Here is a 27384-nt window from a genome sequence, read left to right as displayed (position 1 = left end):
ATCCAGAATTTTTTAAAAAATTGTGCCGTATTGACATCAAACAGGTAATGTCTCACTGTGCTGCTGATCTTTTTGTCGAGTGTTCTTGTCAGTTACAGTGCAAACCCGAGCACAAACACAATGCTTGTTTGAGCTTCGCTGCTTGTCCTCTGCATAAACCAGCCTGACAGCAATACTGCTGCTGTTCACCAACACTCTGATCGTTGCATTTTAAAGATCTTATTGCCTTTCTCATGAATAAAGACAACTTCATTGACCTCCTTTGTCGTAACTGGCTCGGCTATAGCAAAACTATCCATACCTTTGCAGATCAATGTGCTGACATATCTCCCTACTCAACCCTGTATCTACAATGGCAACGCTGTCTGGTTAAGAATATAGCCACCGGAACATGTAGGTTTACTAAGCTAAGGGATGCACACATCTCTGAGATACGGCACTGTCAGGTTTCACACATAATACCCAGGCAAAACGAAGATCTGGCAATGTGAAGGGATGGCACTAGGAGTGTACCGTGGTACAGCTAAGCCTCTCCGTGCACTACGATGCAGGCTGACTCACTACTGACTCACCCCTGGAAGATCTGGGCCCTCTGTCTCCCACCAGGGCACAAAAGCCTGGGAGCTGCAACAGCAGGACTGTTGGCCACGAACCTTTGAACAGCTCTGTTTGTCTTTTTACAATCGCATCTCTCTTTCACATGGACCAGGTAGCACTGAGGCGATAAGGGGGCGACGATTAAATAGAAATAATTGGCGTGCATTTGCAAGGGCCTTATAAATGGATATGTATTGCATGTAACAATACTCTGTACTGGATGAGACAGGCAGATAAGTATGATTCATTGGATTTTGATAGCCTATACGTCTGTCAAGGGGAAAGGAGAGGGAGGTAGATGATTGTAGAGACACAGGAGATGCAGACTCAGGGACTCAACCCCAGATGGACAATATGAAGGGATACCTCGTCTGAACCTTGTCTGTCCCTACACTGCATTGGATACCCTGTGTCGAGCTCCTTGAGGCACTAATGCACAAACTCGAGGACCACTTAAATGTTCAGTTTCAGGGGTCCTCTGTAACCAAACTGCCACTTCCAGAAAGGAAAGGAAGAAAGCCCTCAGCTCCTGCTCTGTGGGGGTGGCCTTGTGGCCTTGTACAGTAGGTTTTATAGGAGCACCGGTTACAAACGAGAGGGCGCTGGGGTCATCCATCTCATTTGGTTGCTAGTAGCTATCTGATCCCAGTGTCTCAGCCATCCTTTTCTTGGAAGAAGTCAGGGTATCGGCTTCAGCGTCATGAGATGCTAGTTTCTGACTCCTATGACGATTTGTGTACAGAAGCAGCTCCTAGTTCTCAGTTTTGAATTCACTCCCCCCTAAGTCCCACCTGTGTGCTCTGGTTCATGTTTCACTGTGGATTCTGAAGGAGCCCACTGTGTCCACTCTGTCTGTGCCCTTGGAGATTCTGAATACAGATTTCAGATCTTGACACCGTCTGGTCCAAGACTAAAGAGATCCACTTCTTGCCCCACATCTCAGAACATTCCTTCAACCCTGGGAATGAACCTGGTGGCTTATTCCACAACAGCATCATCTTTTTTTAGCAATGTTTCACAAATAACAAGTTTTGGTTGGAACCAAAACTTGAATGCTCTGAGACTCTCCAGAGCCTGGATTCACAACCCCCGTCTTCAGGGGAGAGCCTGTGCAGGGCTCATTTCAACCAAGCTCTCAGGTGTTGAACTGAGCCTATCACCATCTGAATTATACTGAGACATACAATAAATTCTCAAGGATGGTCTACAGTTCTCCAGGACTAAGACACGGGCCCTAGCAGTTGAGCAGACTATGTGTTTATGCGTTTGGTACAGTGTTACTTTCAAAGGATTGTAATAATAATTATAATTGCTTACACTTATATAGCGCTTTTCTGGACAGTCCACTCAAAGCGCTTTACAGGTAATGGGGACTCCCTTCCAATACCACCAGTGTGCAGCCCCACCTGGATGATGCGACGGCAGCCATAGTGCTCCAGAACGCTCCCCACACATCAGCTATCAGTGGGGAGGAGAGCAGAGTAATGTAGTCAATTCATAGATGGGGATTATTAGGAGGCCATGATTGGTAAGGGCCAATGGGAAATTTGGCCAGGACGCCGGGGTTACACCTCTACTCTTTTCAAGAAACGCCCTGGGATTTTTTAATGACCACAGAGAGTCAGGACCTCGGTTTTACGTCTCATCCGAAGGACGGCGCCTGTTTACAGTATAGTGTCCCCGTCAATATACTGGGGCATTAGGACCCACATGGACCGCAGGGTGAGCGCCCCCTGCTGGCCCCACTAACACCTCTTCCAGCAGCAACCTTAGTTTTAATATAAGTTTAATATAAAGGACTTAGTTTAATATAAGTAAAGGACTGATAGAAATTGGAATGTATTCCAATCCCCAAATATGTGATTGTGCTTTTACCCTTTGTCAAATATTACAATTGTTTTACTTTATAAAACGTGCTATAACATGGATCGTTTTTTACTTAAAACGCTTTTCACAAAACGTGCAGGAGGGTTTTCGTGGGTAAGTGCCCTGCGTTTTTCTGCTGCACTCCGAACATTACTGATAAAACTGGGCAGGTAGTTTGTATTCGAGTTGCAACAGACGGAGAGTATCCTGGTTTCCATGGCGTTAGGTAAATAGACAGCACGTGACTACCCCCCCCCCCAGTCCATCACAGCAGGTCTCGCTCCCTACCAGTGCTGGTCCCCAATTATGCAGCCGGGTGGACTGGAGCCCCTGGAGTACGGTACCTCGCTTAAGGTGGAACTATGTCAGCAGCGAACCTGCAACCCATTAGTCAGGGGAGAAATTAGCACTACACTGAACTTCAAGCCAAATAAAACTAGATTAGAATTAAAAAAGTAAAAAGTGTACATGCGGACCCAGTCATTTAAATGAAGACAACGCACACATCGAAATATCGAGCGTTCCACTGAAGGAATAAATATTCGAGAAACGTCCAGGCGGAATGAAACCGATAAGATCCCCGGAGCGGTGAGAGAAGCTGTTTAACTGGACCAAACTGAACTGTGTGATTACGCCTCCTGGTGTTCAAGACATAATGACGCAACAAGAAATGGAAAAGAACAGAGCTTTTTAAACGGACACCCTCTCGGGGAGATAATACAGCCGCCTACAGAATATGTCAATATTTTCTAATATGTCTTTGTTGTAAATGTCTGTAATATGTCTGTAGATTTTATTTTAATTCTATTTTTTGTTTTGTTTAATGTAAATATCATTGCTTTCATTTGCTTTGGCAACACTGATTGTACCCATCGGTCATGCTAATAAAGCACCTTGAATTGAATTGAATGAATACAGCTAATATAATAACCCAGAGGTTAGTGGAGGAAAGAGAACAGAACTGTTATTGTAATGCTTTAATGCCGTATCTTAAGCAAATGAGTGGATAATTGAAAGGTATATCCCCAACAAATATTTTAAACAAACTGAAAAAATTTAAATAACTAAAGCACTATAATACTGTATGCTCAGGTTTTATGAGCAGCAGCAAACATTCCCGAGGTGGGAAGGACGGCTTCTCATATTCGCGGTTTCAAAACAGTGAATTAAAGATCGAAAACGTGATTGAAATTCACCAAAGGCACAAAAAAATAAAAAACCAAACAAACCAACGACGGTTTCGCGCAAAAGACGAAACATCCAACCGCTTCTTGCGACCCGCTCTGTCAAGGTTGCGAAGAAATCATACCGAGGCATCGGCCGAAAAACTCCGCTCTGCCTCTTCTTATCGGCGGGATAGGAGAGCTGGCAAACACTTGATAACCCCCCTGCGCTGGCAGCCGAGCCCCTGGTCAAACACACGCCTACGGCTTGCCCATTGGGCGCCGCCCCGGCTGACGCTGCAGGTCGGCGGCGCTTAAATACCTGCGGCTGCAGGCGCTCAACACACCAGGTATCTGATCTCAGAAGCTGGGACAGGAGCTTTAGGGGGGGGAGGTCAGAGCCTATCGAAGCTGCCAGTTTACGAGCGTTGTCGTTGTAGATTTTGTTTTTTAAACCAAGAATCTTCAACGAGACGGCGTACTGATCCGCTCTTCTCCCGCTCTCCACAGGCGAGAAGAGATCTCTCCGATCCGGGACGAAGGCGCGCCCTGCTTCGGCTCTGTGTCGCTCCCCTGTATCGTCTCCTGACCAGTAATTAAACCAGCCAGCCACAACTGAACCAGCAGCTCCGGGCCATGTCTCTGGCGGTGAAGGAAAAGACCACGGTCCGCCTGGTGTTCCTCGGGGCGGCCGGTGTGGGCAAGTCGGCGCTCATCCGGCGCTTCCTGCAGGACCGGTTCGAGAGCAAGCACAAGCGCACCGTGGAGGAGCTGCACAGCATCGAGTACGACATCGACGGCACCAAAATCCGCATCGAGATCATGGACACCAGCGGCAGCTACTCCTTCCCCGCCATGCGGAAGCTGTGCATCCGCGACGGGGACGCCTTCGCCCTGGTCTACTCCATCGAGGACCCGGACTCCTTCGCCGAGGTGCGGCGGCTCCGGGAGGAGATCGTGGAGCTCAAGGGGGACAAGCTCACGGCCATCGCCGTGGTGGGCAACAAGGCGGACCTGGAGAACCAGCGCCAGGTACCCGCCGAGGACATCCTGTCCACCGTGGAGCTGGACTGGAACGCCACCTTCCTGGAGGCCTCGGCCAAGAGCAGCGAGAACGTGCTGGGCGTCTTCAAGGAGCTGCTGCAGCAGGTGAACCTGCCCAGCCGCCTGAGCCCGGCGCTGCGGCGGCGCAGGGAGACCATCCCCAAGGACAGCGCCGGGGCGCGCAAGCGGCCGCCCATGAAGAAGACCAACAGCTGCATCATTTCCTAAGCGAACTGCGGTGCTCTTTTTTTTTTAAATAAAAAAATAGTACTAATCGAATAACGGCCTTCATTTTCCGTACGCCTTCGGTGCCAGGCTTCCGCCCCGGGTGGCCGTGTGACTCTGGAGAGAGAGAGGGGTGAAAGTGCCCGGTTCTGGACTGACGGTGGAGAAAACGGCGCCGTGCGAGCGAAGGTACGGGGCTGAGAGAGAGGGAACCCGGCGGTCCGGCCTGTCGGTGAGCTGGTCTGAGCAGCACTGGCAGAGAGGAGGACACGGAGCCGTCATAGAGACGTCTCCTTTGCACTTTAGTCGGTGGGAGGAAAATAAATAAGTACTGTGCTGTTTTGTTTTTTTTACTCTGTTATTTTAACTCCACGCTGGAGGTTTTCAGAACCTCTTGAGGGAGATTTATGGTGACTTTATGTATAAAGTTATGCAATGTTGAAAGTGACATCTGGTGGGGGGGACGGTTTTAATTGAATAGAGGGAGCCCTGTAAGGAATTGTGGGGGAGAGGGCTGCAGGAAAGCGAACATGGCATTTGAATACAGAGTACCATGTCCAATAAATACTATTGAATTCAACTGGTGTTGTTTCTTCTCCTGTCATTCAAATAATCTGTTCACGCAGGGACTGGGACACTGCCTCTGCAATACATTGCTCTGGTCTCTTTTTAAGTCAAGTAAATCTCACAGGAGTGCAAACAACTAAATCACATGCCCATATTCACTCCACATAATAACTCTTCAAATGATAGTCATCAGATTCATTTACATTATCCCAGGCCTTTATGGTGGTGTAATGTGTGCATGTGCACAGTTCTCCAGCTCTTATACAAACTCATCATTTTGCACAGGGACGGTGGGCGGTACGATTTCAGGGCTACCCACACCTACATCAGGGTCTCAGTGCTTGCCTGGGCAGAGGGATCAGTTTGGAGAAGTGGTAAGGGCTCTTCAGATCAGAGGGGTTTTGTGCTCAAATACCCAGGTGTTGCATCCTTAAACAAAGTAATGCACCTCACTCAGAAAGCTCTCATTGTACATGAGAATTTGTTTTTAATTAACCCCTATTCTTAATTCATTAAGAGTTAGGTGTAGTACAGGATGATACCAAGTGTGCCCAAGAAGATCCCTGACTCTTGGGATAGCGATGCCCACGAACACGATACTGTCTGTTTACGCCTTCCAAACGCACAGGCGCCCTGTCAGTTTGTGCAGTAATACTGTAAAAGTGAGACACTCTGCCTCAGTCCTGAGTATGGGTTCTCCTATTGCTCTGCAGATCCTGAAACGGAGGCGAGCCCTGGGCTCTGCAGCCATCGCCCAATAACTACTGCATCTCATAACTGCTTTGCCACCCTGCGGGTCAACTGAGAGGTGACCTGTGCATTACTCATACCTCTGACAAAAAAAAATTCAATTAAAGATGAGCCACAATGCAAACACGTCTAATGATCATTTACATCCTCCTGTTGGACTTTGATGTACGCCAGACTAAAAAAAAAAGTTTCCATATCAACACGGTATCAGGACAGGAGCTAGGGCTAGGAGCTGGGATGCCCTGGCCTACTGCCCTGGCATGGGCACTGGATTAAATACCAGCCCCCCATTACAAAATAACTGCTTTCGGTTGTACACATTGCCCTGCTCTCCTCACAGCTTGTTTGCAGCTTGGTTGGACAGGATCCTCATGAGCCACAATCTGTCCTTACCCAATAAAAACATGTGTGATATGTGGTGCTATAAACAGAATCCACATGGTCCAGCACAGTAAAATATACACAAAAGTGTTTGCTCAGTAAGCCCATGTGCCTGGGTGCCCTGTGAACAACAGAAAATGTAACTCCCCAACCCTTTCATTCTTGCAGGGCCAGAATACACTGTCTTCAGGAGTTTTGTAATGCATTCATTTTTACAGAAAGTGCCTCAAACTTCTGTCACTTAAATGGAAGTGTCATTCACATGTTATTTACCTTCTGTGTTCAGAGTTGGTGTTTCACAGGGGTCCTGCACTCCTCATTCCAGGTGGGTCTTCACCTCCAGATCGGTTTATCTAGACTCAGTGACGTGGTTGGTACCATCTGAGCTGATGGAGCTGACAAGAGCCTGTCTCTCTTCCTGCTTGTAGTCCGGGTCAGGACCTCAGTCCTGCAGTAACACAAGCACATGTGACAGGGAGAGTAGGGTTAAAAGTTAAGGCACAGGCGCATTTTAAGAGTTTAATTTCTTCAGTAAAACAAAGGTAAAAGCTCAAGAATTATTCAAGGACGTCACCTTTTGATCATTGTCGTAATTTAGATAGAAACACCACTGTGCATCAGAAGCCATATAATCTCTCATGCTGCTATCAGGGGGAATATGGCCAAGAGTACCTGTCTCACGTCTGAGCAACCAAACCTTTCTCCAAAACCACAGGCTGCACCTGCAATTGCAGGGATTGTAGGATTGCGACTTCATGAACAAACTGGGCAATTACTGGCTCTGCAACTGGAATTGAACAGTACAACAGCGTGACTGAAACTAAATCTCTGTACAACAGGCACTCTCTACATAGCAGGGATGAAGCCATGTGAGTGCAACCCCTCCAGGCCACCTTCTGGAAGAACAAAAAGGAGAAAGCCGTTCTCTGAGGTGACAATTCAGTGACAAGAACGCGTTTCCTGCAGGATTCGTCTGCAGCCACAGGGCCACCTGTTGTCACAGAAAGGCATGGAAAAGTTCAGAAATTTTCCACCAAGGTGAGCAGCCTGACGTAACCCCCAATGCCCAGAGCTCTGCTTCTCTCCTGGTCCACATGGAAAGAGGCCAAAACCCACCACTTAATACACAGAAGGGTTATAAAAGGGCAAAGGAAGCTAAGTGAGCAGCTCGCCTGTTCACTCTCCCTTTACAGTCCTGGATATTAATATCCCTCTGCCTCCTCACTGCACTCGAGTGCTCATTAGTGGGACTGCTGTGATGTCACAATGCCTGGTCCCACAAAGATGCATTCGAGATGTGAACTAATTATAGCCCCCCCTTCCCACACACACTTACTCCCTACCTGTCACACCACCTACACATTTCCCAGTTATAGATTTCCTTTTGCACTGTACCCGTTTCTGAATACACAGCACCCATGCCTTTCCATAATGGGTGCATGCATTTGTATGCACCCAGAGGGAAAAGATTGCTCGGATCCCTAAGTTGTCCCCCCTCTTTCCCGGTTTTCCCCCCAGGGTGAGGTGTTCCTTGGAAGCAGGAAATGGAACACTCAGTGCACTCCAGGACGGTCATGTCGTTTGGGACAATCAGCAGACAATGGGGGGGCCGGGGGAAATCGAAGGTCTGCGAATGGAGAGGAAGGAAGGACTCACGAGCTCGAGTGCTCCGTGACCACTTCAACGCAGGAGATAAACACAAACACAGGCAACGAGGCCCCTCTCTCGTCAGCTTGCCTGCCAACAGCACGGCCCTCTCAGACTCCTGTTTCTCTGTCCCTGTTGACCACAATCCTGTTCACATCTTGGCCACAGCCAGTTCTTCCCCCGACTCTGTCGAGCGATGCTTTCCCCACGGCCTGTATCCTTTCTGTATCCGCTGTGACTGCTGCCTCTCCTGCTCACATGCCAGAGGAGATCTGCACCTGGGTTCCGCCTTCATCCAGAAACACAAAGCGGGCGCAGAACTGGGAGCAAGGCGGCACCACAGCACGCGATCATCTCCGACGGCCAGCAGAACGAAAAACACGAGGTTTAGAACGGGACCCAACGCCACCAAGCAGGGCGAGCGGATGATTCAGCCCGTGTTTGTGTTTCCACCTGTTTTTATTTGTCCTCCCCGCAGCTCGTAAGGTGGCAGCTGTTGAACAACTGGCTCCGGGGATCAAAACAGAGTTACATTAACACACACAGGGCTGAAGTGCAAATGCTGTTACCTGAGAAGGCCAAAAGAGTGAGGACAAGCCTAGGACTAAGGGATTGACTCTAACACTTCCTCGCACTCCTCTCTACTCAGTATCTCTCCCACCCAGAGCTGGGCAGGGCCTTGGCATTTGCAGGAGCTGGCTGCTGCAGTCTACACGTGAGAGCGCTGCCTTTTTATGCCTTCGACAAAAGCCTCACGTGTGCACTGAGTCTGATCAGAAAGCCGATTAGACAGCGTGGTACTGAAAGAGTTGACCTTCCCACGACAGCGTTCTGGGAACGTGCTAGGAAACCGGAGTGGATGTATTTGCAGACAATGGACACCTCTTCTCTCCTCGCAATCAGGGAAACCTGAGGGCTCCAATCTGATAACTGAAAGGCCAGCCTCTGTCCATTATCATCTCCCCTGATTTAGTCTTCACACGGATTCTAGGGCTGTATCACGCATCTCGTATTATTTTTTTAGCTGATGCACTTATCAAAGATGACGTGCATACCAGACAATTCCTGGACTTAAAAACCCAACATACAGAATAAAGAGAAAGGCAATAAGGAAGCACAATACAGAGGGTAAAGCCACAAAAGGTGCAGAAGTGAAAGAAATGCAGGGATGAATTGTAGACTCTTAAAGGTGAAACATGGGCAGGTGGGGCATGAAGAGGCACAGCAAGCTAGGAGAGAGGACAAGGACCTGCTGTGCAGCTGGCACCACTGGCGAGTACTGTACACACCCAGGGGTCTGGATTCTGCAAGAGGACAATCAAACTCCTGCATCACCCAGAGTTTAGCAATTCATTTTTGGCTCACAAAACCCCCTTTCTGCTGTGTAGAAACCGACACACTGCTGTGCCCTCACCTGATCCAGCCATGGTGCCTGTGAGCACAGAGGCTCAGGTTGAAGGCAGGCGAGCTGAGCTGAGCAACTGCAGCTGTCTTAATGAGAACCGCAGTGCAGGTCAGGAACACGCTGGAGGCCAATCTGGATGGCTGATGTTTTTTTTTTCCCTATTCCTGTCCCTCTCATCTATCTTTAAGGCACACTCTCTTTCTCTCGGCACGATGTAAACAGTGTGTATTTAAAGAATCTATTTCTGTTACCTGTGCTCTAATCAAGACCCACATGAATCCCATCTTCTGCAAGCTCTGCCCATTGTCTCCAGCACTGGCAGATGTGCTTGACATGTTTGGAGCCAAAGTACTGTGGCCTTTTGATATTCAAATCTGCACACACAAGATATCCCCCTGTGCTGAACAGACATGTGTATCTATTGATCCTCCCAAACTGGGAATGAATAGACCATTTAGGAGGTTAAATAAGCAAATGATCCAAAGAGTCTTGAGAAGCACAAAAACATCCGGTCTGAATCTGACAGACGCTGCCTCCTACGCACTGCACACTGTGCCAGGAGGATTGGAGGGGGTGAAGCTCAAATAGTCTGTTAATAGCTTCCATTCTTTATTTTTATTTATTTGAACATGTTATAGTTAATGAATAGCCAGAATGGTCCCAGCCCATGTGTATTATATCTACTGATAACGGGTGCCTGCATTCTTAAAAATAATCAAAGGTGTTTACAAAATAAACTTTGCTTTCCTTACCAATCATATGAAAGTAAAGTAATAGTAACATATACAGCAGTAAATGCAAGAACGTTGTGGAAAAGTCTTGCAGTGCACTATTAACTTTGTATTGTTCCTGTGTAATATTTTTCCTATCAAGCATTGTTTGGACTGTAATAATATATTTGAATACTTAAAAATTGATCGCCTAAAATTAAGTAATCAATTAATTATTATTTAACTATTAGTTAATAATTATTTGATATTGCCACACAACAATATTTGGTGGAGTTTGCTTTTGGTACAGCAAGAGAACACGATTACGCTGACAAACAACATACAATATTAACAAATACACGTTGAAATTCAGAGACAAGCAAAACACAATCACATCATACGTAAACAGGTAGCAAAGTGAATTGTAAAAGAGATGTTCACAGGTGGCTAAATAGCTGAGGGGAAAGAGTCAAGGACTGTATAGCAGTGGGCCGGGAGCTAAGGTTGAAGCAGGCTCCCTATCCTTTCTGACAGTGCATGACGCTTTCAGATAGGCATATTTCCATAAACCCCTTTATTTTGACACCCCTTGTTGTAAAGCCCTCGATATCTCAGCAGAATCCTGAGACTTGAGTGATTTTAATGGACAGTACAGTCATCAGTGCAGAGTACATAGAGATGAAGCTAATTCATAGATGGGGATGGTCAAGGTCATGAATGATCAAGGCCTGGACACCAGAGTTACACCCCTACTCTTTTTGAGAAATACTGTGACCACAGAAGGTCAGGGTCATCTGAGCGATGGCACCTTTTTAAAAATAGAGTCCCCATTACTATACTGGGGCATTTGGATCCAAATGACTACAGGGTGAGCGCCCCCTGCTGGCCCCACTAACACCTCTTCCAGCAGCAGCCTTAGTTTTTCACAGGAGGTCTCCCACCCAGGTACTGACCAGGCTCACACCTGCGGAGCTTCAGTGAGCTGCAAATGGTGAACTGAAGGGTGATATAGCTAAATTGAATGGAGTGATATAACTAGGTGACCAATGTGGCCTTGAATTACAAAAAAATACCGTAGTAAAAAAAACTACTGGATGTAACCCCTTTCGGCGATTATCTGCGACCGGGTGAAAGGACTTGCCAAAACGTTCTTAAACTTTAACGTTTCCAGGCACTCAGTGTCTTCGGAGCACTTGGGACACAGAGCCGTGACCCGCCTGCCACCGCCCTCTAGTGGTCAGAGTGTTCCAATACCATAAGTAACGCAAATCCCTTCTGTTCTTTTTAAATTGTTTTTTTTTTCTTCTCATATATCATTGGATGTCACAAATACAATGTGTTAGATACGTTCCTGTAAGGCCCTCGGTCTGTATTTGCTACCTTTTATAGAAATATTTATTTTCATTCACCTCGATAATCAACAGTTTTCACACAGCACACAGCAACACACGGATTCGGTAGTTTTTTTTTAATTAGGGACTTTGTTTTTGAATTGAAAGGCTAATTCGCGTCCCGAATAATACACTTCCTTCCCTCTGCCACGACGGGCGATTTAACTACAGTACCGTTAATGATAACTTTTATAATTATATATATATACATGAATTGAGAGAAAATAGATCCTGTCACTTAGGCAGACAGGATATCGCTTCCCCAACGGAGCTCTGAGGAAATGGAAGAATTTTCCGGGACAGGAGAAGATTGTCGTTATGCTCAAGCTAAGTAATTTGCGACCGATTAGAGGAAGTGTTGTCCTGAAAATACTCTTCCAAACAACCCAAGGTACGAGGAAAATCGGTGTCACTTTCATGTGACTCAGTTTTATTGTACTTCAGTGACTAATGTCCTTTTGGCATTCCCATTGTAATCCAATTAATAGCTTACCCAAAACTACGTGCTTCGTAATGGTTTTTTCCTCCCAATAAACTCCGGTGGTCGTTGTTTTTCAAGTAACTGCCACATAGCAGCCCGACGACACACAGATTTTTAAGTGTCCCAATTAAAATGGGATAAAACATACCAGGAACTGGGAGGTGCAGGATTTTTAAAAAATAAATTTCGAGTTAGTGTATACAGCGCACTGTAAAGTGTAAAAAAATAAATGGCATTTAATTGATTAAAATTCATTTTTAACACTCCACAGCGGAATACGGATACAGGAAAATGCTTAATGGTACAGTATTTGTGTGGTGGGCGTGGGGATGGAATTCACTTCTCGATCATTTTGATCCTCATAGAAGAACGATTACATATAAAGAATAACTCTTTATATCAACAATTACCCATTACTAGATACCTGGTTACAGAAGCTGTATAAGACAAGCCTGAAAATAAAATAAAAACATTAGACCAGAGTCACTAGAATATACTTACAGTCCTGTCAGATTTCAAACCAATACTGGTGATTTCTGCAAACCAGTATTTCCATACTCAAAAACAACAACAACAAGACTGCGTCTGGCGTTTCTGTGTAACCAGGGAGAAAGCAGCGTGCCCTCCTGCTGTTGTGTGTCTCGCCCAGGGACTGTCAATAAAGCTGGTTCAAAAGCTCAGGGGGCATTTAAACTTGGGCGCTCCCATGCTGCCCTGCGGCGGGCAGGCTGGATTTCAAATCCTGCGGACCAATCACGGGCGGCGCCGTCGCTTTTAACGAACGGAGCTGGATTTGAAATGCTGTCGAGTCCACAAGGACTGTATTGCCAGAGAAGGACACAGAGGGGGCTGGTAGAGACGGGCGTTGGAGGGGGGTTAGGACTGGCTGACAAACAAAATACACAGCGCTTTTTGCACACTTTTTTTTATTAACATTAAAGCGTCTCGGGGTTGAGTTAGAGCAGCCTCTCCGTATGAGTCTACATCGAGCCGATTGTCTTCTGCGGGGAAAAGTTTTGATTTGAATTTCTATGCGGCTCGGAGAAAGGGTAGTAGCTGTAAGACTTGGCCTGTGTCCGTTGGTGTGTAGTTCTGGATCTGCCTTTTTAAAAAAAAAATCGATATAAATACAAGTCTCGGTAGGTTCTGTACAGAGGGCTGAGGTTACATTAATATATTCAAACGCTTAACTTTCGAAATGAGCGCCGCCGCCGTAGCAGCGAAGGCGATGAAGCCGTCAGTGCAGGTTGACCCCAAGTCGGCCCCGCTAAAGGAGGTCCCCGATATTTTGGTGGACACCCGGACCAAGAAGAGGTACCTCCGGGGCCGGTTTCTGGGGAAGGGGGGATTCGCGAAGTGCTACGAGATCACAGATATGGACACCAAGGAGGTCTTCGCTGGGAAGGTCGTCCCCAAGTCCATGTTACTGAAGCCGCATCAGAAAGAGAAAATGTCCATGGAAATCACGATCCACAAGAGCCTGAATAATGCCCACGTCGTCGGGTTTCACGGCTTTTTCGAGGACGAGGACTTCGTGTACGTGGTCCTGGAGATCTGCCGGAGACGGGTGAGTACTGTAACTGTCAGGTCGGGCCGAGCCCGGGCGGAGGAGAGGACAATCCGGCATTTCTATAACCGAAAGGATGGGGTGGCGAGTTGTTAACCGAATGATGAAGCTGATGATAGTGGCGAGTTGTTCACCTGCTGTCTTAATAAGTTACATTTTTAGAGGAAAAGGCTCAAAAATGCTCGGTGTCCCATTTTGGTAACTTTCTAAAAAAAACGGTTACCCGGAGATGAGTGGTTTTAAGTGTGCGTGTGTGTGTGTGGGCGGCGGGGCGCACCCCCTCAGTTCTGCAATCCCATTTTTTCTGCAAATGGCACCCGATTGCGCGTACACCAGCATTTTTTTTTCCCTCGGGTCGGGTGTTGCGCAGCCTCCCCCGGCCGTGCGCTTGCCTGGACTCGCATTGCCATGGCGCTCCGAGCGCCTCCTGCAGTTCCTGTTCCTATGGAGTGTGGCTCCTGCCCGAGCTATTCCAGCGTGTCAAAGGGAACACCCCCCCCCCCTTCCCCCCAACAGACTCTAAATGTGCACCTTTTGGCTACCCTTGTATCCAAACTGTTTGGGAATGAGTGCAGTGATTACTTTCCCTCGCTGCGTAAAGATCAAGTTTTTTTTTTTGGAGGCGTCTTACAACGTAATAGGTTTATTCCGTGCTGAAAAGAGGAGAGAGGAAATGCAACGTTTCGGGTGTGGAGCCTTCCTCACAGCTGAAGAAGGCTCCACAGCCGAAACGTTGTTTCCTTTCTTCTCTTTTCAGCACGGAATAAACCTATCACTTGTTCCTTTGCAGCCTATGCATGCTGACGCAGCTACCTAGCTGAATTACTTACAACTTGATAGGGTTGATTTGCTTTTGTACTTAAGTATTTCATCCCGTAATCTCCCCCATTTCTCCTGTTCAAGTTGTAAAACTTCCCTTCTGACACGTTTTTGCAGAGTCTGTACTTCTAACCTAATTGCATTTCTTTCACTGAGGTCTTTGAACATCTTTTTTTCCCCACCCCTCCAGTCTCTGCTGGAGTTGCACAAGAGGAGGAAGGCGGTGACTGAGCCGGAGGCCCGGTATTATATGAGGCAGACTATTGTGGGGTGCCAGTACCTCCACAACAACAGAGTGATCCACAGAGATCTCAAGCTGGGGAACCTGTTTCTGAACGACGAGATGGAGGTCAAGATAGGTAATGCAGCTGGGCCTGCTCAGAAAACTGTTCTTCTCCCTGCAGAGACGAGCCAGGGGTTCTGTTTCGTAAAGATCTGGACTCGTGTCCAGGCACCAGTTAGGGGTGGGCAGTGCTGTGGACTGGGGGTCTCCAGTCCAGAGGTAGGGGGTTTTTGGGGGATCCCTTTGGGTTTTGGAGCTGCGATGTTAGAAAATTGTCAGCTGACATTCATTTCGTGAAAAGGAATAATTCCTCAGACTTGTATAGCGCTTTTCTGGACAATCCACTTTACAGGTAATGGGGATCCCCTCCACCTCCACCAGTGTGCAGCCCCACCTGGATGATGTAACAGCAGCCATAGTGCGCCAGTATGCTCAACACACATCAGCTATTAGTGGGGAGGAGAACAGAGTAATGAAGCCAGTTCATAGAGGGGAATTAATTAGGAGGCCATGATTAATAAGGGCTAATGGGGAAATTTGGCCGGGACGCCGGAGTTACACCCCTACTCTTTTTGAGAAACACCCTGGGATTTTTAATGACCACAGAGAGTCAGGACCTCGGTTTTACGTCTCATCCGAAGGACGGCGCCTGTTTACAGTATAGTGTCCCCGTCACTACACTGGGGCATTAGGACCCACACAGATCACTAACTGGCCCCACTAACGCCTCTTCCAGCAGCAACCTTAGTTGCTGATAGTTGAAATCCCGAGCCAAGAAACTGGCAAACCCTCGAAAACGTACTTTCCTTCCTGTTGCATCCGAGATGAACTGCTCACGTGCGCAGACTGGTCAAATGACATCACTGCCTCCACTGCTGTGTGTTCCTCATGCTCTAGGCGTCAGCTCTGCATCCTGGCTCCCTGAGTCCATGCCTGCCTGTTTTTTTTTGCCCCCCTGCAGGCGATTTTGGCCTGGCCACGAAGATCGAGTACGATGGCGAGCGAAAGAAGACTCTGTGCGGCACGCCGAACTACATCGCCCCCGAGGTGCTGTGCAAGAAGGGCCACAGCTTTGAGGTGGACATCTGGTCACTGGGCTGCATCCTGTAAGCACTGGAGTTGGGGGGAGGGCGGGGGTAGTTATTGAGCGTGTGTCAGCTAGAAGACTTGCGTTCTCCGGTGTGGTTTTGGACTGGACTGACCGTATTGAGTACCGGCTGTGCCGTCTGCCAGAGTGATCTGCCCGCTCTTCGTTAGCGCACCTCGCTGACTGACCAACCCGTCCCCCCCCTCTCTGTCCAGCTACACGCTGCTGGTGGGGAAGCCGCCCTTCGAGACCTCCTGCCTGAAGGAGACGTACATCCGCATCAAGAAGAACGAATACACCGTCCCACGGGTGAGAGGCCGGGCCGCTGTTCCCTCTTGCTCTCTGGCGCCACCTAGTGTCTCTGGCTTGAACGGCGAGAATCGGGGGAAGCCGAGGTGCCTCCTCAGTGTGTTTCGTCTATCTCACCTCCGGTCTCGCCCCGCCCTGTAGCACATCAACCCCATGGCGGCCGGCCTCATCAAGAGGATGCTGCACGCGGACCCCACGGGCCGCCCCTCCATCGGCGAGCTGCTGGCCGACGAGTTCTTCACCTCGGGCTACACCCCCCTGCGCCTGCCCACCACCTGCCTCACGGTGGCGCCGCGCTTCTCCATCGCCCCCAGCTCCCTAGAGGCCAGCCTGCGGAAACCCCTCACCGCGCTCAACAAAGGTACGAGCCGCGCGGAGGCCCCGGCGCCGGGCGCTCCTGTCCCCCTCGGATTGCTGGCTGCTTTAAACCCCACTAGTCTGGCCTGCCAGAAGTTTCCCCTCGCCCGTGTTCGATTTGGGTAAACTGGTTGCGCGCTGGTCTATTTTCCGCTTCATCTGAGCGTCCTGAGCAAGATCTATCGGAAAAACTTCCTGCTTTATGGAGTTGGGAATGAAAGTTCGGGGAGGGATGACAGCCAAGTTCAGGCTCGGCTGTCCGATAACTCACCATCGCTCCTGGCATCTGCTCTCCTAAAACTATAAATACTGGACGCGATCCCATTCTCTCCCGCACGCATGACTCCTGAACCCTACCTCTGCCCCATCTCAACCTCTGCAGTTGCCCCTTGAGGTCCCAGCCTCCTCCTTGAATTTTGGCTTAACACGCCCAGATCCTTTCAGTACACTTCATTCTTGGGTGTTATTCCTAGTGAAAGAATAATGGGTGGAATTTTTGAAAACATGTTTGACTTTAGTAAATGCATGTCCTCTTCCTTTGAGAGGGAAGGTTTGCCATCTCTCCTTTTGTTCAAGGTCTTGAGTAAGTGTCCAGTGTCTTGACAATCCTCCCCCCTCTTTTCCCCCCCCTGCTGTAGGGCCTGAGAGTCCTGCGGACAAGCTGGGCAAACTGGAGCCGAAGGAAGAGCCCCAGTGAGTGGTTTTCCTCCGTGCCAGTGGTGGTTTTTAGTTTGATTGTCCAGGAGGGAGAAGGGTGTGGAGTGGGTACTATTCTGCTTCTATAAATGGTTGCCTGAAAGCCAGTTTAATTCACTGGTCATCTCTCCTGGTGTGAATCTTTCGTAAACCTGCTTTATTGACACTTGCTAGCTGACGTACTAATGGACCGGTTCATCCCTATTCACGCCTGTGTTCCCTTCCAGGGAGGGACTGGAGTCTCCTGATTGCTACCTAAATGAACTCCTGGAGCAGCTTTCCCTGGTCAATGCAGCCAAGCCTTCAGACAGGGTCCTAATTCGCCAAGGTGAGAGCTGCAGGAGAGAGGCGCAACGATGCCCGAGTCGGAGGGTTTGTGTCTTCCTGGTTTGCCGAACACTGGGCTGTACTGCTGTAAATGATTTCCGGTGTGAAAGAAACTGCTGTGTGAGAATCATCCTTTCTGATCACATAGCTTGATTTTTAATCGGTCCTGGTGTGCAGACCATTTGTGTGCCTTCAAAAGCGTCTGTGAACCAGGATGTGACGGAGCCTGTGCTTCTTATCCCCAGAGGAAGCAGAGGACCCTGCCTGTATCCCCATCTTTTGGATTAGCAAGTGGGTGGACTACTCTGACAAATACGGTCTAGGTGAGTGGGGCTCTACTCTCTTGGTAGGCGGCTGACTTATAGCCTGAACTCGCTCTTAAAGTAGCAGGATGCTGTGTACCAACTCCACTATTTCCTTTCATGTAGTTGAAAAGTCAGCTGGATACGAGCAGGTTTCTTAATTTTACTCCCAGGCTCTGCTGGGGTTTCCTGTTTCTCATGACCTTCATGGCCTCTCCCTGCTCCTTATGCAGTTGCCTGTTCTTCTGTGCCCCTTCTGCCCTCAGGCTACCAGCTGTGCGACAACAGCGTGGGCGTGCTGTTCAACGACTCGACGCGGCTCATCATGTACAACGATGGCGACAGCCTGCAGTACATCGAGAGAAACAACTCTGAATCCTACCTCAGCGTGCGCTCCTATCCCGCCATGCTCACTAAGAAGGTCAGTCCAGCCCTGAGAGGATGATCCCTGCCTCTCAAAATCGTAGAGCAATTTAGGCATGTGCTGCAACCCGCCAGAGTAACTGCTTCTTGGATTTTGAATTTCAGGTACAGGAATAATGAGAGTTTTTACACTTTAGCATTTAAGAAGGCAGTAAATGGTATCTACCTAGAAGCAAATTACAAATGACGGTCTGTTTGGGTCTTGCCAAGTTAATTCATTTTTCAGACATCTAAAAACAAGCTCAGGTGTTCTCTCATCTGTGAGCTTGCTGCTTCTTTTTGAAGACCGCTCTTTAGCGGGGGTTAAATGGGAGGCTGACCGACCTGTCCCGCCTCCTGCAGATCACCCTTCTGAAGTACTTCCGGAACTACATGAGCGAGCACCTCCTGAAGGCCGGCGCGAACATCACGCCGCGGGACGGCGATGAGCTGGCGCGTCTGCCTTTCCTGCGCCACTGGTTCCGCACCAAGAGCGCCATCGTGCTGCACCTCAGCAACGGCACGGTCCAGGTCAACTTCTTCCAGGTGAGGGCCGCTGTGAGCCCAGGCCGAGCGCTGATCAGGCCAGGCAAATGCTGGAAACTGCAGCAGCGGGCCCCTGTGATCTGAACGCAAAGGTTCTTAGCTAGAAGACAAACCTGGAAGGTTATTCAGGTTGCATTTCAGTTTATGGAAGGTAGAGAGAAGAGTCTGTCCAACCAGTCATTTCCACATTGACTTGCGATCTCCAATTCTTAAATCCAATCTGTTAAATTAGCTCTACATGATCACCCAGTTGGCTTTCTGGTCTTTAAGTTTAAGACTTTCTGTTGCAAATATGCATCATCTGCAAGTAGAGAAGCACGACTAGTTAGTTGTTCCTTTTCCCAAGGAAAAGTTGTAAGATTCCGATGTTGCCCCCGGAGTTTAGGCCTTGCTCTGGGACAAATGCTTTCTGGAACTGCTCAGCACTTTGGGGAGATGGTTCAGGTGGGTAGTTGCGTCACACCTGAAGAAGGCTCCACGGCCGAAACTTTGGGGAGATGCTGTGTGGGAATGAGTGACCTCATGCACCTTGTCTCCGTGTCCCGTAGGACCACACCAAGCTGATCCTCTGCCCGCTGATGGGGGCGGTGACGTACATCGACGAGAAGAGGGAGTTCCGCACGTACAAGCTCAGCCTGATCGAGGAGCATGGCTGCTGCAGGGAGCTGGCCAGCCGGCTGCGCTACGCGCGCACCATGGTGGAGAAGCTGCTGGCCTGCAAGTCCACCGGCCTGCGGAAACCCGCTGCCCCCCCAGAGCGGGCCTGAGGTCCACCCCCAGCCCTGCACCCACCCTGTAAATAAACCCACCCCCCGGTATTTTATTAAAGACTTCTCCAGAGGTCTGCAAGACTACTGTTGGCCAAAGGGTTCTATTTCTCACGACTGCATCCCTCCCCTCTCTCTCTCCTTTTGCTATGACAAAAGGATGGATTTAAGTTTTTATTGCAACACAGAATTTTGTACAGGTGAATGCACATTTTATTCATGGTTCCAGGGTTCAACAAGTTCAAGCAGTAGCACACCTGCTGTTAATCAAGTCCTAGAGGATATAATATTATGTACGCCATTTGGAGGTCTGTTCAGTCTTTTACTCGGGAGTCTTTTGTGTTTTTTAGATGTCTGTCCTCTTGTACAAATCTCCGCTGTATAAAACAGTTCTGTGAACGGGATACTATGGTATGTTTACAACTTTATCGTCTCTTGCTATATATCAAGTAAATAAAGATTCTTTACAAAACTCTTTAATTGGTGGTTGCTTACTGAAAATATTTCTTGGTCTAGCCTCCAGCGAAATTTTGTCTTGTAAGTCTTCATCTTCGAGCTGGGGGTGCCTCGGTCATGCCTGCACGTTGTAGGCTGAGCATTACTCCTGTGAGTTACTCTCCAGTGCTCATCCCTTTTGCCTAGAGCCTGCTGGGAGACCAGTTTATTTATCAGTCGGTCGATGTCTTTTAAAATTGAGCAGTAAAGTCTCACAGGGCTTGTGAGGTTATTCCATTTGGAAAATGCTTCCCAGCATGAAAGGATTGAACTACATGCTAAAGGTTTATATTCCAAAGCCCTCCCTCTGTGGAGCTTTGTAAAGTACAAATGTTACCTAGAGAATTGAAAACTACCTGTTACATGTGGCACATTAATGGTGGGGTATCATGAGACTCACTGGTGCACAAACCATCCCCATCAAGGTTAAAGCAGAGCTAAAAGGCTTCCAAGTGGTTTAATGGCTCTCCGGTCATGTGTTGGAACCTGGTACACATTGCTAGCTGTGATTGGCTTAGCACTGGCAGGCCTCCCGGCCAATTGCAAGATAGTGGTGCTGCCCATCATTAATTAAAAGGGGAGTGGCTTGGAGGTGGGTGGGTCAGGAGCCTGTCTGTACTTCCTGGTTGTCCCCTGTGTGCAGTTACATGGTTCATAACGAAGAGCCAAGTTATAAAAATCACAATCGGCTGTGCCAATTCAGGTGGTTGGAAAATAACCCCATGTACCGTGGTAAAGTTTTTCTTTAAAAATGTCTGAATAACATTTTTGTTTCCTGCAGGAAAAATTAGTTTCACTGCAAGGTGAAGGCCTCCTACATAATGATTCTGCAATGGAATGGAGGAGAGTATTTCTATAGACTTTTTTTTTTATAAAAAGTGCCACTCCGGTACTATCCCTTTATTCAAAATTTCCATACAAAAGTGTCCCCAGTGCCATTCATCATAAAAATATTTACAAGCATGAAAAATCGTTTAGGAAAATGTGAGTTAAAAATGCAGTGCCTGTCTTTCAATAACAAAGGGCTGTATTCTCCCATCCTGTGCTACAGTACTTTGATATAAAAATATAATTCAAATCACTGTGGGCTAAGAGAAATGATAAAAATCAGGGAAAATCTGTCACTTAGTGAAGATCTGAGAGGAAGATCTGCAGCTATGGGACCAGGTGGCTAAAGATCACACCCGGCCCACCTTTACCACACAATTTAGGTCTTTAACTTAACGAAAAGAAATTACAATCAGCTTTCTAACCATTTCCCGGCCTAGTGAAAATATACAGCAGTATAAATATGTTTAAATAGGATTTCTATAGAAACACAAACTTTGGCACTGTGTTCACTGTCCCAGGATCTCTTCTCCTCAAAACAGCAGTACAAACCAGAGTGCCGAGAGCAACAGTATTGCCTGTCGGGAACAGTCCCTGCGAGGCTACAGCGACGAGCAGCACTCTGGCGATGAAAGCCTCTCGTTACAAAAAATAAAAATCAATTTCAGTTTACACATCATTGAGAAATCGAGAAGGGGAAAAAGGTTGTTTTAGGATCTGAATCCCCCCGCCCGCTGTGGTTGATGTACCAATGTCTGGGTGCAGGCCCCCAGCCCACACTGCTGGGACGGGGTGCAGCTCTCTCGAAACCCCCACAGCCCCAGCGTCAGCGCCGGGGGAGAAGCCGGTGTGGGGCAGCCCCCCATCACTCCTCCCCGAAGAGTCCTCATCCATCTGCCCAGTCCTGGGCTGGTCACGATCACTGGATCCGAGCAGGGGAGGGAGAAAGCTGGGCGTGGCGGGGGGGGTGGGGGTGGGATCAGCTGGTGCCGTAGTGCATGAAGGCAAGTCCCAGCCCGCACAGGGCTCTCTCCGTGACGTGGAGCAGGGCAGGGTGCCTGGGTGAGAGCCAGCTGGCCTCACTTTCTCCTTGGACCCCCCCGACAGGGATGCTGCACGTGTGGGCTTACCGAGCTCTGGGGTTCCCGCGAGAGTGAGAGATCCCCAGGCGCAGGCAGGCCGGTGGCAGGGCTCCGAGCTGCTTCAGCGGGGCGCGGGACTGGGGGCGGGCGGGTAGTAGGGGTGAAAGAGGCGCTCGTGGGAGCAGACCTGCAAGGCGGCGTGTGTGTGCAGCAGCAGGCGGGGAAAACGGGAGGTGAAATAGAGCACGAAGCCCTCGGGAACCTCGCCCAGCGTCTCCTGCACCTCCCCGGGCAGCTCGTGGTAGTGGTGCTTCTGCAGGACAGGTAGGCCACAGTCGGTCAACACAGCACGGGGCACTTCGAGAGCAACGTCTGCCCCCACCAAGCCAGCACGCAGAGTGTCTGCATCGGGCCTCACTCCCTCTGCCAGCTCGTCACACCACAAGCGGAGGAATAGGACAGGAAACTCACACGGGACCTAAGAACTGTCTGACAGGTGTATATAGTCTTCCTATACAAATAAGGAAATTAAGTGCGGGGGGGAAAAATATATTTAGGTCAAATATACACACCTTATTCCTCATGGCTCTCAGCAGATCGCGGACCGAGTGTCCCTTGTAAGTCCGGAACTTCCTCAGGTCTGTGGGGGAGAAGACAGTGCCGTCACGTCCTAACTCTGAGCGGCCGCGGTCGCGCTAAGGCACGTGTCGCCACACGGCACGCTGACCTGTCTGCAGAGGGACAGAGATGTGCATTCTCCAGTTGGTCCTGACCACAGGCCGGCCCCCGGACTCCAGCCTGACCACGATGGGGCTGTCGGCCGGCTCCTTCTCAATGCGGTCACTCACATCCTGCAATACAGGGACGCACCCTAAGGGCAGGATCGCCGAGGAGCACCTCGAAGGTGCTTGGTCGGAGTGGACTCTGATCCTTGTAGGCTTCCACAAGTTTTCACCAGGGTGAATCTTTTACCATTAAGCCTACATACTGTACAGGGACAAGAACGTCTGTCTAGGAATCAGACTGTCGCGCTCCCTATATTAGAGGTCCAGAAGATCTGGAACAATGCAATTAAGAAATTCCAGTTGGATGAATGGTTCTTCGCTGATATGGAGACGGATACCTTGCATTTGCGCAAATCCAATACTGAACTTTATTCCATGCTCGCTGATAGCAGCCTGTTTGCTGCTACACAGCGTGGCGTCACCAGTTTGTGGTCAGAGATCTGCATCTCTGACCACAAATCATGCGATCATGTATGTATGTGATCATGTATGTGATCTCCTGTCACAGCCTGAGGAACAGTGAGTCTGCCAATATTAGTCTCCCAATAATGCTCCATATGTTTACAGTATATGTAAATATTTTATGACATGTCTTTGTTGTAAATGTCTGTAGATTTTACTTTACTTTTATTTTCTGGTTTGTTTCATGTGAATTTTTATTTGCGTTGGCAACACTGGTTGTACCCATCGGTCATGCTAATAAAGCACCTTGAATTGAACTGAACTGAATCGATTTGCTCGGCCACGGGGGACTGACCTGGAAGAACTGCAGCTGTTTCTCTCGGCTCCAGAAGAAGGGGTGTTTGAGCACACAGGCGGTGGAGGGGCGGGACTGCGGCTCGGCCCTGATCATCTGCCCAATCAGGTCCCTGGCGATCACGTCGTCTGCGCCCGAGAGAGAGAGGGACAGAGCTCAAGCACCGGGCAGGGAGGCAGGCCGGATGCCGCCGAGCCACAGTGAAACGCCGTCCCGAGACCCACTGCCCCCCCAGCTCACACACCGCCACTGCCTTCCAGCGTCTCAGAGTCTCGACAGGGGCTGAGAGCAGCCTGGTCTTCAACCCCTCGCCCCCCCGCTGCGGCCCCTCACCGTGAATGTCCTCCATGAGGAAGTCGAGGCTGTAGTCTCCGGCGAGGATGTTGGCCTGGCGCCGCAGGGTGTTCCCGAAGGGATGCTGCCCCCTAGAGACCACGTAGTAAAACACGCAGCCGGCCGAGAAGATGTCCACTGCGCTGGTCTGCAGGGAGACAGGGGACACGCGGCCTTCACTTTGAACGCACTTTTTTAATAACTGTCTTTTTATACCCAAGCCACATAGTGAAATGCTAATAATAATAATAATAATAATAATAATAATAATAATAATAATAATAATAATAATCTCTCACAATCATTTAGTGCTTTTCACTCCACTCAAAACTCTTTATAGGTAACGGGGACTCCCCACTACCACAAGTGTGTAGCCCCAGCAGGATGATGCGCCAGTCCGCTCCCCACACACCAGCTCTCAGTGGGGAGGAGAACAGAGTGATAAAGCCAGTTTATAGATGGGGATTATTAGGAGGCCATGATTGGTAAGGGCCAATGGGAAATTTGGCCAGGACGCCGGGGTTACACCCCTACTCTTTTCAAGAAACGCCCTGGGATTTTTAATGACCACAGAGAGTCAGGTCCTCGGTTTTACGTCTCATCCGAAGGATGGTGTCCCCGTCACTATACTGGGGCATTAGGACCCACATGGACCACTAACTGGCCCCACTAACGCCTCTTCCAGCAGCAACCTTAGTTGCTGATGGTTGAAATCCTGAGCATCCTGATTTGTGATGAACACAGAGAGCCAGTACCTCAGCTTTATGTTTTATCCAAAGGAAGAGGCCTTTTTTACTGTACTTGGGCTTTTGAACCGACACAGACCGCAGGGTGAGCGCCCCCTGCTGGCCCCACTAACGCCTCTTCCAGCAGCAGCCTTCGTTTTTCCCAGGAGTCTCCCATCCCGGGAGCTTCAGCGGGCTGCCGGCGGCGAGCTGCGGGGCTCCTGCCTGCGCGCACTCACCGGGTGGTCTCGCGGCGGGTCGAGCAGAACCTCCGGGGCGATCCAGCCCTCGGTACCCGGGATGCCAGAGCGCAGGCTGAAGCTGTGCCTGCCGGCGGGCAGCTTCTTGCACAGCCCGAAGTCAGAGATGACGGCGCGTACCCTCCCCAGGGCCCCCGGCAGAGACAGCAGGATGTTCCGGGGCTTCAGGTCGCGGTGCACTAGGACGGGAGGCACAGGGCAGGTGAGGGGGGGGGGGGGGGGGGCGGTGCGATGAAAAGCCTTCTGGGATAGGCACACACGCGGGCAGGTGGGCTTACCAATGTTGAGGGAGTGCAGGTGGCTGAGGCCGCACATGGTCTGCTCTAACACACTGACGGCGTCCAGCCCGGCCTGGAACTGCTGGTCCTCCACATACTGGAAAAGCCATCAGTCTCAAATCAAACCCACACCATCGCTCTGAACTACAGTCAATGGCTTCATCAGTGCCAAATGTCATCGACTTATACTTGATGAACTGGGGGTAATGAACTCTTCAACCCTGGAAGAGTTAGTCAGGGATAACCAGTAGAACCAGTCCCCACCAGTAGAAAAAGTCGACGACCCCTGAATCAGGGCTTCTGCCCTGGTGGGACTGCAGAGTCATGTCAAAAGACACCTAACTTCAGAGAGAAAGGGGACACTGGCCAAATTCGTCTCCGAAAGACAATGGTGTGCCACTAAAAATAATGTATCTCGGCCACATTCAAAGAGCACATTCTGAAATTTTTCCCTTGCGGGAATGAAAAATGAAGTTCTTTTTCTATTAGAAGGGAGCATTCCCACAGTACATGAGCTCTTCTGATAAACAGAACTTCAGGACACTCAATTATTGTCCACAGTTAAAAAAATACAACCATGAGCTTGAAGCAGAATAACTATAAGATGTACAATAGGAACAGACAGAAAAACAGCGGACGTAGTCTGTGAGGGCCCATCCTGCCAGGCTGGCCAGAGCCTGCCCTGTCCTGACAGGTAACAGGCAGCAGGGGGCGCCAGACAGGCAGACTCACCTCCTGCAGCGTGGCGGCACACAGCTCGATGGCGATGTAGTGGAACTGGCGGTCGCGCTCGGTGCAGAAGTAGCGGATGACGTTGGGGTGCTCGTCGGACTCTCGCAGGAGCTGTACCTCCCGCTCGGCGAAGTCGAAGCACTCCGGAAGCACCCTCTTGACTGCCACCCGCCTGTCATCAAACCAGCCCCTGCAGAGGAGACGGGGCATCAGCACATAGTCTCACACTCACACTGCGCCTGCAGTCTCTCACACACACACACTCACACTCACACTGCGCCTGCAGTCTCACACTCACACTCACACTGCGCCTGCAGTCTCACACTCACACTCACACTACGCCTGCAGTCTCTCTCACACTCACACTGCGCCAGCAGTCTCTCTCACACTCACACTCACTCTCACACTGCGCCTGCAGTCTCACACTCACACTCACACTGCGCCTGCAGTCTCACACTCACACTCACACTGCGCCTGCAGTCTCTCTCACACTCACACTGCGCCAGCAGTCTCTCTCACACTCACACTCACTCTCACACTGCGCCAGCAGTCTCACACGCACACACACACTCACACTGCGCCTGCAGTCTCACACGCACACACACACTCACACTGCGCCTGCAGTCTCACACGCACACACACACTCACACTGCGCCTGCAGTCTCACACGCACACACACACTCACACTGCGCCTGCAGTCTCTCTCACACACACTGCGCCTGCAGTCTCACACACACACACACTGCGCCTGCAGTCTCTCACACTCACACTCACACTGCGCCTGCAGTCTCTCACACTCACTCACACTGCGCCTGCAGTCTCTCACACACACACACACTGCGCCTGCAGTCTCTCACACACACACTCACACTGCGCCTGCAGTCTCTCACACACACACTCACACTGCACCTGCAGTCTCTCACACACACACTCACACTGCGCCTGCAGTCTCTCACACACACACTCACACTGCGCCTGCAGTCTCTCACACACACACACTCACACTGCGCCTGCAGTCTCACACACACACCAGCACACACTCACACTGCGCCTGCAGTCTCACACACACACCAGCACACACTCACACTGCGCCTGCAGTCTCTCACACTCACACTGCGCCTGCAGTCTCTCACACACACACACACTCACACTGCGCCTGCAGTCTCTCACACACACACACTCACACTCACACTGCGCCTGCAGTCTCTCACGCACACACACACTCACACTGCGCCTGCAGTCTCTCACGCACACACACACTCACACTGAGCCTGCAGTCTCTCACGCACACACACACTCACACTGAGCCTGCAGTCTCTCACGCACACACACACTCACACTGCGCCTGCAGTCTCTCACACACACACACACACACACACACTCACACTGCGGCTGCAGTCTCTCACACACACACACTCAC

General features: G+C 49.8%; 4 protein-coding genes across 7 annotated transcripts in view; 2 read left to right on the top strand and 2 right to left on the bottom strand.

Annotated features, from left to right (window-relative positions):
- Positions 1-12865, bottom strand: part of palb2 (partner and localizer of BRCA2) — a 61181-nt gene extending 48316 nt beyond the window's left edge. For both annotated transcript variants that reach the window (XM_088613033.1, XM_088613034.1), the window contains exons 1-2: positions 12729-12865; positions 6867-7041 (exon numbers count right to left, since the gene is read on the bottom strand). The gene's annotated coding sequence lies outside the window, so the exon portion shown is untranslated. The remainder of the gene's footprint in view (positions 1-6866; positions 7042-12728) is intronic.
- On the top strand, positions 3696-5475 carry rasd3 (RASD family member 3). The gene has a single exon (XM_088613049.1). The coding sequence runs from the start codon at positions 4263-4265 to the stop codon at positions 4896-4898; it is 636 nt and encodes a 211-aa protein (XP_088469175.1). The 5' UTR covers positions 3696-4262; the 3' UTR covers positions 4899-5475.
- Positions 12866-13007: 142 nt separating the features above from the next.
- On the top strand, positions 13008-20169 carry plk1 (polo-like kinase 1 (Drosophila)). Its single transcript, XM_088613041.1, has 11 exons — positions 13008-13794; positions 14804-14972; positions 15858-16002; positions 16199-16292; positions 16434-16653; positions 17288-17342; positions 17573-17673; positions 17918-17995; positions 18241-18395; positions 18740-18922; positions 19471-20169. The coding sequence occupies exons 1-11, from the start codon at positions 13426-13428 to the stop codon at positions 19687-19689; spliced, it is 1788 nt and encodes a 595-aa protein (XP_088469167.1). The 5' UTR covers positions 13008-13425; the 3' UTR covers positions 19690-20169.
- Positions 19880-27384, bottom strand: part of ern2 (endoplasmic reticulum to nucleus signaling 2) — a 21331-nt gene continuing 13826 nt past the window's right edge. For 2 of the 3 annotated variants that reach the window (XM_088613038.1, XM_088613039.1), the window contains exons 15-22: positions 25965-26154; positions 25233-25329; positions 24934-25133; positions 23970-24117; positions 23637-23764; positions 22822-22945; positions 22667-22734; positions 19880-20334 (exon numbers count right to left, since the gene is read on the bottom strand). In XM_088613038.1, the coding sequence (XP_088469164.1) occupies positions 20128-20334; positions 22667-22734; positions 22822-22945; positions 23637-23764; positions 23970-24117; positions 24934-25133; positions 25233-25329; positions 25965-26154 (1162 nt within the window). In that variant the 3' untranslated portion in view covers positions 19880-20127. Of the gene's footprint in view, positions 20335-21069; positions 22408-22666; positions 22735-22821; positions 22946-23636; positions 23765-23969; positions 24118-24933; positions 25134-25232; positions 25330-25964; positions 26155-27384 lie in introns of those variants that run through there. The other variant, XM_088613040.1, reaches the window with a different exon arrangement.

The sequence above is a fragment of the Lepisosteus platostomus genome, chromosome 19 (genome assembly GCF_059453375.1).
Source record: "Lepisosteus platostomus isolate fLepPlt1 chromosome 19, fLepPlt1.hap1, whole genome shotgun sequence".
In the NCBI taxonomy this organism is placed as follows: domain Eukaryota; kingdom Metazoa; phylum Chordata; class Actinopteri; order Semionotiformes; family Lepisosteidae; genus Lepisosteus; species Lepisosteus platostomus.
Note: the sequence above shows the minus strand (reverse complement) of the source record. Positions and strands in the feature narration are given on the sequence as shown.